The sequence below is a fragment of the Danio rerio genome, chromosome 21 (genome assembly GCF_052040795.2).
Source record: "Danio rerio strain M-AB ecotype USA chromosome 21, GRCz13ab, whole genome shotgun sequence".
NCBI classification, from domain to species: domain Eukaryota; kingdom Metazoa; phylum Chordata; class Actinopteri; order Cypriniformes; family Danionidae; genus Danio; species Danio rerio.
The window spans coordinates 16,085,271-16,097,287 of NC_141041.1; the positions used below are offsets into that span (position 1 = coordinate 16,085,271).

The 12,017-nt window shown below is 36.2% G+C and overlaps 1 protein-coding gene across 4 annotated transcripts in view; it reads right to left on the reverse strand.

Moving 5' to 3' along the window:
- The window catches only part of ulk1b (unc-51 like autophagy activating kinase 1), a 44,384-nt gene that overhangs the window by 14,258 nt on the left and 18,109 nt on the right, over positions 1–12,017 (reverse strand). For 2 of the 4 annotated variants that reach the window (XM_087300968.1, XM_087300966.1), the window contains exons 13-19: positions 11,337–11,505; positions 11,155–11,215; positions 9,520–9,609; positions 7,348–7,479; positions 5,924–6,066; positions 5,699–5,776; positions 3,596–3,825 (exon numbers count right to left, since the gene is read on the reverse strand). In XM_087300968.1, the coding sequence (XP_087157094.1) occupies positions 3,596–3,825; positions 5,699–5,776; positions 5,924–6,066; positions 7,348–7,479; positions 9,520–9,609; positions 11,155–11,215; positions 11,337–11,505 (903 nt within the window). Of the gene's footprint in view, positions 1–3,595; positions 3,826–5,698; positions 5,777–5,923; positions 6,067–7,347; positions 7,483–9,519; positions 9,610–11,154; positions 11,216–11,336; positions 11,506–12,017 lie in introns of all 4 variants that reach the window. The other 2 variants (XM_087300967.1, XM_087300965.1) reach the window with 1 other exon arrangement.

Below are 12,017 nucleotides of genomic sequence, written 5' to 3' on the forward strand. Positions count from 1 at the left end.
TTGATTTAGATTTTGTGCTATGTCCACATGACTCCTCATTCATTTCACTTTTTGTGTGTCGAGTATGAGCTTGCTCAATGTGCATGAGCAAATAGGTCATGTCACATTGCAATTAGTTTTCATTTCACATGACTTTTCAGGGCTCAAAATAAAGGATTTACCTACACCAAAAATAAATATTTGATTCTTAGCCACAAAATTTAAATGTGTGAAAACAAGCTAAATATAACTGTATACATGCATACATACATAAAATATGCACAGTAATCTGTCCTGCCTACACATAAATGGAGAGTTAATCTCATATTAAAGCAATGTTATTGTAAAAAAAAAACAGATAATTAACTATACTAACAAAAATAACTAAGCAAAAGAAAGCAGGTAAAAAAAAAAACACCGTAAGTGATAATGAAAGGATGATCACGCACACACGATTAATGGTAGGCCTGTTAATAATCTATTCAAAGAATAATTCAAACGAAAGCAGTGACTGCTGCTGTTTATAAAAGGATATATATACGGTATTCGGAAAGGCACGAATAGCGTGTTTTTACGAATACTTGATTCAAACAAATACTTGAAAAATTATTTGTATTCGGGAGCAAGAAAAACACTAACGTTATATCAAAAAGCAGCGTTGAGACCACAGTGCATGCCCACGTGAGTGAGTGAGAGAGAGTGAGAGAGAGAAAGAGAGAGAGAGAGAGAGAGAGAGAGAGAGAGAGAGAGAGAGAGAGAGAGAGAGGCAAAACGCGCCAAAGCCCGAAACTGAAAGCGAGACGTGACTTTTAAGGGGTTGTTTCATATGGATTTATTAATCATTCTTACTGTTCAGTGATCGCAAACTGCCGTAGTTTATTAAAGACGCAAACCTCTCACTCCACGTCAGCTGCGCGCCTTCAGCAGACCTCCTCATTCCTGCAGCACGAGAGCTTTATGATTGTTTATGCGCGCCAAAAGTGGCGGATCTGTCCGGTAAAATATCTGACTGCGTGTCACCGCATCCCTAAGGACTGTTTGGCGAAATATTTGACTGCATGTCACTGTATAACAAACGACTGAAAGGATATAACTAGAGAACTCTCCACTGTGCTACTGGGTGAAAGCGTATGGCAAGCCGTTTTAGCATTTAAACCTTGTTCAGACTATCCATAAATATATTTAGAGATATCTCTAATTATATTTTGACTTGTCATAATTATAATTCGACTAGTCAGATTGGAAATATCTGCAAATATATTATGATAGACTAGTCATATTCCTCCATTGACTTCCATTGAAAAATATTTGCAGATATCTCTAAATAAGTTGACTAGTCACAATTGTAATTAGATATATCTCCAAATGAATTTTGACTAGTCAAAAATCCAATTCAAGATATCTACAACTGTAATTAGACTTTTAGTAAATTAATTAGAGATATCTTCAAATATATTTGTAAATATCTCTAAATATGATGAATTAAAGATATCTCTAAATGTATTATGACTAGTAAAAACTCAGAGATATCAATTACAATTGTTACTAGTCAAAATTCATCTGATTTCGTACTAGTACAATTGTAATTGCAGACATGTCTAATTGTCATTCTGAGTAGTGGAATTATAATTATGACTAGTCAAAATATAATTAGAGATATCTCTAATATATTTATGGAGTCAGAACAAAGATTTAAATGCTAAAAAGGCTTGCCATAGAGAGCGCTTCTCACTGAACAGAGCACCGCGCAACCTTCTATGTAATGTATTATCACATGCACTAAAAGCATCAACACAGCCACATTCTGCCCCAGCAAGTCAGTTTCAAACATAAAAAAAAACAAACAAACAAACTTTGTGTCTTTTTTTGTGGCTGGCAGATGATAATAGCAGGGCTGTATCTTTTAGTATTATATAGAATACTTTTGTTCTGCCAGATCTCCCGGGCAGGGTTTTATTTAGATTTATTTAGTTAATATTAGTTTTTGGAATTCTGTCCATTGGAAAGAAGTTCTTTCAGAAGAAGGACAGTTTTTTGAAGTATTATTTGTTTTTATTCTGTCTATTCAGTGTCCTTCAACAAGAAGGGTGGTGGTGGGGTTCATAATATTCACAATGGTATTTTATTAGTTGTTGGTTTAACCATGGATGAGATAATGGCTTCTATGTTATTTTCTTTTCAATGACATTTCTTATCACATGTTCAAAAACAACAGCCAATATTGCATATCTATAATTTATATAATGGGTATAATTAAACAATACTTTCACTATAACGTAAATAAGAATTGTAATAGAAAAAATATATATTTTTGCGCCATTTTGAATTTTACTCGAATACAAATACAAATACTTTTCCCCCCTCAACAAATACAAATACAAATACCGGCTGCTCCGCACATCCCTAATATATATATATATATTTAAACTCTTGAGCTCTTGAAAGCAGCAGGACTGTGTGTGTGCACGACCAGTGCTTTTTGTCCAGTCTATTTTAAAGAGAACCGATCACACCAGTACTTCGCGCAAGTAAACGGGAGTGTGTGCGCTTTTTAACAGTCGCACTCATCACTACGTGATGATCATCCTCTCATTCGATATTCACCAGCTTTCTTTTGCTCACGTGAACACAGTAATTTTTTTATATATTCCAAGATCACATTTGCATGAATATTGGGCCATCCTTAATGTCAAACTGCTTCTAAGAAAACAACAATTTAAATTTTTTTTTTTAACCAGCCAAAGTTGCTAGTGGGACTGACTGTCTTACTCACCACAGCTGAAATCTACCTGCATTTGGAGGGTGTTAATGTCAAGCCCTGTTTGCATATGCTTTCTAGCGAGGTAAGGGGTTATTCAGGAGTTAGAATTGTTTTGTTACATTTCTTTCTTTTGTTTGGCTTCACTACCATCCCCTTACTCCTGAGTTGAACTAATATTTTGTTTGATACTTTTTTTTTTCTTTATTACCTTTTTTTTAGTTATTTTAAATATTTCTTTTTTGTATATATATTTCCACATGTCTATGGTTTTCACTTTTGTACATCAAATCACTAAGTTTGGCATTTCTGTTGTCCATGTATTTTGCTTCCACCATCACATGGTAAAATTGCCAGACCTTTTAAATGTTATTCCTTTTACCCTAGACCAGGGGTGTCCAAACTCGGTCCTGGAGGGCTGGTGTCCTACATATTTTAGTTCCAACCCCAGTTAAACACACCCGAACCAGCTAAACAAGCCGGGTACAATAAACTTCCAGGGAGGTGTGTTGAAGGAAGTTGGAGCTAACCTATTCAGGACACCAGCCCTCCAGGACCAAGTTTTGACAGCCCTGCCCTAGACAAACATCAAAGAGTTTGTAACAATGTATAAAAAGAAAAATGACTGACTCCTAACTTCATTCATATATTAATTCATTAATTTTCTTTTCAGCTGAGTACCTTTATTAATCTGGGGTTGCCACAGCGGAATGAACCGCCAACTTATCCAGCGTATGTTTTACGCAGCGGATGCCCTTCCAACGGAAACCCATAACTGGGAAACCTGACCCCTAACTTCTCTTGTGTAATGTATATACAACAAGATTATGGACATATACAGAGAGAAAGAAATCTTACTCTTGAAGGAGAACCCAGGATAGTTGGTAGGGGGTTACGTTGCATAAGTTCACTGAGCCTGGGTGAGGAGTGCAGGGTCCTGAAGGGCATCACGTTTGCCTGAGGGGCGACCACTGGATCTGAGTGCTGCTTCCTGATCTTCTGCCTGCAGCCTCCAGCGGCCTCCAGCAAACAGGGGGCACTGTTGAGCCGCGTGCCTAGACCCTGCTGCTGAGGCCAAGTCTTGGCTTCTAAACACATACACACATTAAGAGTGCAAGATGAGCCATACGAAAAAACTAAATCTATATATAGATTTAATTTAGATTAGATACAAGATATGCAAAAAAAAAAAAAAAAAGTGTACTTTTTGGGTTTTTTTTAAGTAGCAATAGTTCTAAAACGATTTTTCTTTTGGGTCCGTTAAAACATTTTAAGCCATGAATCAAACCCACAAGCTAAAAGGGTAATCATGACATCGGCAACATTGATTTAAAGTTTAAAATTATATATACAGACATTTTTTTTTTTCTTTTATTATGACTGAACAGTGTATAGATAGGACGCAAAATTAAAAAAAGAAGGGCCGTTATTTAACTTGGGATGCCCCACAGTACAGATGCACTATGTTTTGGCACATTTCCCACTACACTATTGGTGCCAACATATTCAAATACTTAAGTATTCTGAGAGTATAGCGAGACAGACTTGATAATGTCATTTGCTATGCTTTATGGGAGTAGTTTCTGCACCACTAATTAAATTATTACACTGTTTTACAAACGCAAACAGATTAATGTGAACTTAGCAAAGACATATTCAATCGTTTAACCTCAGGGCTCACAACATGTCTGTCTTCAAAGGTTTATCAGTTACTGTTAAAAATCAATTTCCCCATGGAGGAAATGAATGTATGAAAGGAATGGGGTTTTCTTCTGGAACACTGCAGTTGTGCTCTACAGAGAGATGGCGATATACAGTTGAAGTTAGAATTATAAGAAGATTTCTTTTATATTTTTTCCCCAATTTCTGTTTAAAGGAGAGAGGATCTTTTTTTTTTTAAACATAATAGTATTAATGTCTTATTTTTAAATAACTGATTTCTTTTATCTTTTTTATGATGACAGTACATCATTTTTATTTTTTAAGACACGAGTATTCATTTTATGGCCTGTTTCCACTGAGTGGTACGGTATAGTATGGTTCGGTTCGTTTTTATGGCCGTTTCCACTGTCAAAGAGTACCTAAAAGGGAACCATACCGTACCACTTTTTGGATACCCTTTGCAAAGGGTACCTTGCATGACAAAAGGGTACCAAAAGGCGGAGCTAGACGTGCAGCTGAACGATATTGGTTTACAGAGATACGTCACTCGCACGTAAACAAGCAGGAGAATGAAAACAAAGCAAGCGCCGTTTTTAAAAACACAGCAGAGACATCACACCATTATAATATTTAAATATAACAACAAAACATGGTCGACCATATGTCTATATTTGAAATAAATAACATCTTGCGCTGATGATAATAACATGCACGTGATTATTGAAGTACGTCTAACATATGATCCTTTCAGAAACGTACAAACGTGAGACTGATGTGTGAAAAAACAAAGAAGCCGGAAAAAACTGAGGAGCAAAATAATTATTTTAGCAAACTACTCCTACTTAGTGGAAACAAGCTATTAGAGTGCTATTTAAAGGTTAAACTAGGTTAATTAGGTTAACTAGGCAAGTTAATGTAATTAGGAAAGTCATTGTATAACAATGGTTTGTTCTCTAGACAATTAAAAAAAAAGATAAATTGCTTAAGAGGGCCAACAATATTGACCTTAAAATGCAATCTGTTTTTATTTCAGCAAAAATAAAGCACAAGACTTTATCTAGAATAAATCTCTTTTTTTTCTAAGAAATACTGTGAAAATGTTCTAGCTCCATTAAATATTACTTGACACATATTTGAAAAGAATAAATATTTCACATGAGGGTTAATAACTTTGTTTCATATCCCAATATACACTTGAGGGCACTGACCAAATGTCCATTTAGAACAAGTACATCATCATCAACAACAACAACAACAACAACAACAACAGAAGTCTATTAAATGAAGGAAGTATTTTACCTCCACCACGAGAGCCCCTGTGACCCACTTCTGCACTCGCTGGGCAAACTTGGCCTGGCAATTCAGGAATTGTGCCCACTTTAAAGACAAAAGGAGAAGATAGAGAAAGAGAGGGAGAGACAAAAGGAGAACAGAAAGGGAGAGAGGGAGGGAGAACGTTTGCAAAAAAATAAAACACATGGATTATCTTTAGCCATAGTTTTGGCCAAATCAAGCAGTACTCACCCTGTGGAGAGAGCTGGAAGGGTTTGCTGCCTCCTGTGGAAAGCCTGCGGGACATGACAGCAGAACCAGACCGAGGAGGAGAAGGCCCTGTCCTTCCACAGGCCAGAAAACTACCACTACTGCATCTCTGAGCCAAACCAGATCTATGCCGGAAAGAAAAAAATAATTTTAACTCCAAATAATTACTAAAATAATAATAAATTACTACTACTAATAATAATAATAAGGAAATATGACATATATTTGTTTTATACAGTAGATTCAAAACAATGCGTTAGACATATTGTTAGGGATGTCCTTATCAGGTTTTTTTGCTCTCGAGTAGGAGTCATTTGATTTTGCATATCAACCGATAACAAAACCTGATCCGATACTTCTATAATACATAAAATAAATAAAGAAGAGCAAAGAAACAGATGCAGGATGGAGTCAATCCATTGTGTGGTAAGGCTTAGTAGAGACATGGGAATTACAGAAGAACTCCATATGTCTGTGGTGAACGAACATGGGCTACACATCTTATAACAGGACAAATAGTTTGTCAGAAATCTTCTTATAAAGGGCTGGAAGAGCTTTCTCTGTTAAATAGTAGTAAGACGGCATTTCAAATTGAAGCTTTACATTTGTTTTCGAGGTGTATTATCAGGTTTGTTGTGTTAAACGTAGCCTTTTCTTTTCCATGTCTTGCAATGCCAAGTTTACATATCTCACAATGTTATCATCATCAACTTTATAATACCCCCAGACCGCAGACAATCTCGTGCTTTCTGCTTCAAGCTGCTTCTGTGCTCTACTTTGCCGGAATTTAACCAATAGCATCTCTGCACCAAAGTGATGTCATGCTGCACACGTTGCTGTTTCTGAAGTCAAGAAAGAGGTCTAACTCTGTGCCACCGCATAACCATAGATGTGTTAAAAAATAATAAGAATATATATTTATATATACACATATATATATATTTGAGTCCTGATCGGGAGGTAACGTCCAAGTCGGATCGAGTCTGAAACTGCATGATCGGGCCCAATTTCTGATTACATGATCGGATCTGGACATCCTTACATATTGTGGTCTGGTTTAGGCAAAAATAAAAGTATATACTAAAGTTTTGAGGGCTACAACACTCAATTTCAGAGAGGTTAACAAATTCATTCCATTAGCAAAAAAAAGCATTATTATAATTACATACAAGGGAATAATTACTGATGTTATTATTCATTTTGCTGCAAAACATGATGGACAAAAATAAAAAGTCTCTGATGCATAACTGAGATTGCCTTTACCTGAAAATTCAGTAAATAAATTTTCCAATCAAATCAAATACCCACTGGACTCCCTGTACTGCATGGCCAATTCAAATCAAATGAAACTTCTGAATTTCTAGGGAAATGTTTGATTTTGCTTGATGAGATGTGCGTTCACTCACCGTGGAGAACCCTCTTGACCTGGAAACTGGAAGTTTTGCTCCATGCGCTGGTAGTTGTGAATCTGTGTGGGCACTGGAATGGGTACAGACTGCCCATAGTTGCCATAGCTACTCCCAGAAAACTCACTCGGCCTGCTGAGAATGAGCCGGAAATCAAAAGTAAAGGAAAAGCCAAAGAAATGGAGTGAATAAACAGAAAGAAAGACAGGGAAAGCACAAAAGAGCAGCCATCAATATACCTTCCAGCTCCTGATCGATAAAAGCATTTCAAGTATCGAATCACATTAAAAAAATGTAAAACAGTAGGACGTAGATCCTGGGAGTTGCTGTCTATTGTGTGTGGCTGCGGCTTTCATGGGCCGTGTTTAATAATGGAGGAGAACAGGATGAGCTGTGCCTATCAAAGATGCAATTCTCAAGCCAATCTGGGACTCATTTCCCTTGTGGCGAAGGCCCCGATCTTCAATGACCCAGAAACCAAACACTGAAAAGATTAGCTAGACAGGAGGAAGTCTTGGATGTAAAAATATGCAACAAAAAACTGCCTATTGTTTCTAACCATAACAACAACAAAAAGTGAGAAAAATATTATATTAAGAAAATGCACTGGTGGGTTGTGTGAATCTTAATGTGTGAATTTAAAGGGGACCTAATATGCAAAACTTCACCTTTTATAAGGGGTTTAAACACAGTTGTGTGTTAACAGTGTGTGAATATAGCCAACCTATGATGATAAATTAATTAATTATATATATATTTTATAATCACACTTGATAAAAACTGCAGAAACACTTTGATTGACGTTTTCCCTTTGTCATAGACAGCCCTGAGTGAGAAGCAGCCGTCTGCCATTAAGAGTTTTAGCATCATACCTGCTGAAGATTATGCCAGGGACTAAGAGGCATTATAAATGTTTAAGCTCTGCACAAGACTTTTGGCCAGCGGAGAAATTAAAATGGTCGTGCCGAACTGAGTCTGGTTCTCTCAAGGTTTTTTTTCTTCACTCCTATCAGGTGAAGTTTTTTTTCCCTCTCCGCTGTCGCCACTGGCTCGCATGGTTCAGGATTGGTAGAGCTACGCATCGATGAATTTGCTCTTCAGTGTTTGAACTCTCAGTAATGATTTTAAATCACACTGAACTGAGCTAAACTGAACTGAACTTAAACACTAAAAACTGAACTACCCTGTTCCAGTAACTATGACCATTTATGTGAAGCTGCTTTGACACAATCTACATTGTAAAAGCGCTATACAAATAAAGCTGAATTGAATTGGATTGAAATGTTGAGTTTTAGGATGCACAAATGATCACTGCAGTCTCCGTAGATTACTTTATTCTAAACCGACAAAATACTGCTGCAACTTTGATACAAGTTTTATTTCTTAAGAGAGTTAAAAAGCACTGCAGTGCTTGTCTGAGATAACTAATCTACCGAAATGTGTGTAATAAAATATGAAGCTGATCGGTCTGCCCTTGTCACGTGATTTGCGGTTCGCTTGCAACATTCTAAATATGTTTTTAACTGCGTGGGCCTGGAAGGCGCTGCGTGTGTCGCTCCCAATATGCATACGCCTCCATTGGAAATAACGAACTTGCACGTGGAAAAGACGCAATAGGTGAATGGCTGCCATTATTTGTAATCTCCAGCAGTTGATTTGTTTTTCAACGCTGGATTCACCTAATTTATTGACAAATGGGTTGGGGTGCTGGTCTGAGGGTTGGGGACCAATGTTTTAAACCACTTTTGACTATTTCAGATTTCACAGAGATAACATTAGTTCTGTTTTGAATCTGCCGCTATGCTGATGCAGCTGTGTTTGTAGCTCCACCCACTTTTGAAAAGAGGGCTGGAAGCACAATCTCATTTGAGTTTAAAGCGACAGTCACCAAAATAGCACAATTTGGATCAAAGCCTAAAAGTTATAAAACATTATTTGTGGGGTATTTAAAGCTGAAACTTTGTAAGGATACCAGAGGCTTATTTTACATCTTTAAAAATGCAGCATAATAGGTCCCCCCTAAATAAATAAATGACAACACAAATATAAACAAATTACTGTATGACTATTTAACTACTGTGGCTCATCCCAACTTGCTTGCAAAAAAAACAAAAACGAGAGCCATTTAGGTAGTTTCTTTCTTTCTTTTTTGTTTCAAAGGGCAGATCATACCCGCTGGGTCCTGGGGAGCTGCTGAATGATGGAGAGCGTGGTGGAGTCTTTCCTTGACTGCACTGACCTCCGGACGCCAGAAGAGAACTCCTACAGCAAGATACAGATGGCAAATATTAACAGTGGATTCATATCAAACACTACTCTGAAATAAGTTAGGGTAGTTAATTAGTAAATCTACTCCATTTATTTGTATCAAACTGCAAAAGTTAAACACTGTAAAGGCTCTTAACAGCTTCTTATTTTATATCATACAGTATATTGTTGCTAGAAGGGATACTTCTATGGCCAAAAGTTAATGAAAGTAAATTATTATTTATTAAATTACCCAATAATTGTATTTTATTAACTTCTACCCACACCCCAACCCTAAACCCAACCTTCACAGTTATTATTTATATTATTTATTAAATGATACAGTAAATTGTATTTCATTAACATCTTCCCACACCCCAACATTCAGAGTAATGTAAAAACAGTAATTATTTTGATTATTATTCAAATTATTCATTAAATTGTATTTTGTTAACATCTACCCTACCCCAGCCCTCACAGTAATGGAAAAATAGTAATTATTGTTGTACAGTGTTACAAAAAATATGCAATATTAATGCATGCATCCACAGCTGTATCCCTTCAAAATTTGACCAAAAAGTTTGGGGTCAGTAAGTTTTTAAAAATTTTTTTTTAGAAATTAATTACATTAGTATTATATATCTATTATATAGCTAGAATGACTAAATTTATTTTTGAAACAAACAGGAAATAAATATCTTCAATTTTGAATTAATGGTCAAATAAAGTTTTTAAACTGTTTTTTTGTGAAAAAGTTCTGAGGGGAAAATGTTACGAAAACATCAAGCAGCACAACTATTTTCTAAAATGATAATAAAGCCATTTTCCACCTGGTATTTCAGTGCATTCTTGTGAGTACATTTGTTGTACAATGATTTAATTTTCACAGGAGTGCTGAGTATAATGCACAAGTTATGACTACATAAAAAACAAGCTCAAGTTATGTTACGCAGCAACAATGATTTTCATCTGTGCTTTTTTACAATTCAGTAAAGTATGAATAACTTGTTTTGGTGCACTTTTTCCTAATGTGCCTTAGGCGGAGATTAGACTTTCTTTTGTGGCTGCTCAACAAAAAGTGTACGCAAGGGTAAGCAATATGATCAAATGTGTTTTCAATTACCTCTGGAAGTAGTCAAAAGTGGACAAACTCAAAACAATTTAGACTCCATTTACACCTGTATTTAGTGCTGCTGCTTGAGATTCACAAAAACACATCTGAATACCAGGTGTAAACAGTGCCTAAGAAATGCTTATTGAGCACTAAAACATCCTATCAGAATCATAGGATAATTCTGCAAGCCAGTTTAAAATCTGCATCAACAACATTAGTTCTTGCTAGTTTTATACCAATGGTCTACAGAAATTGTTTGTGTGGTGGAATTTAATTTATTGGTGCACTACAACAGTGTTGTAAATGGTTTGATGATAACTATACTTACGTTCAATGAGTTTATAGCGGTTTTGAGTTTTTATGCATATGTCAGATTTAATATTATATAACCAAACAGGACATGTTATCTTTATGGTATTTGTCAACCATTAATATTGCGATCTTACCCGCTATACATCAAACTGTCCTGGAGAACCTTTCCAGTTGGCATGTCACAGGTAAGCTCACCTAAAAAGACAAACAGAAAAGATGAAAAAAGATGAATATCCAGCATTACCACATTAACAGACTTTTCTGCGTTATAGAAAAAAGTCAAACAGCTTGAAGGAGAATTTTCTTGCAGGCTTACTGGGGTAATGAGCTGGAACCATGACGAAATCATCAGTGTCACAGGATGAGTTTTTGCTACTGCTGCCTCCTCCACCTCCTCCTGAGTCTTTCAGCAGATATCCTGGAGAATCCTGGGTAGGGGAGGCTAACGCCTTTGCACGGACCTGCTGGATCTCAGCAAGCGATTGCTAAAAAATACATAAAACAGAGTAAAAATGTTGCAGCATAAAGAGCGTGCTGTTGATTCCTGAATTTTTAGTGTACATAACATGTTTACCGCCCTGACGAAGCTATTGGACAAGATCTTTAGTCATTTTTCATTTATGTAACTTCTTACCAACCAAAGGCAGCTCTTAAACAGTCTAACAAATCCATTTATTTCCATAAATAGTATCTTTAAATAAATAGCTATTTATAGAACTCAAACTACAGAATATTACAGTATAATATTTTTGCTTTTAAAACCCTGACCTCTGTACAGCATTCTGATACCACGAGACTCATAAAATACCCCAATCTACATGGCTGATAAACATGTGTCTCCTATCACGGATTAGTGTTACAAGCCACCATAAAAAGTTAAGAAAGTGTGTCTTTGTTGGATGAGGCAGCTGCCTGCTCTGCTTATTTATCTTCATGTCTGTGACAAACTCCTGACATTTATCATTTGACACAGATTTTACAAATAAATGGCTCAGAC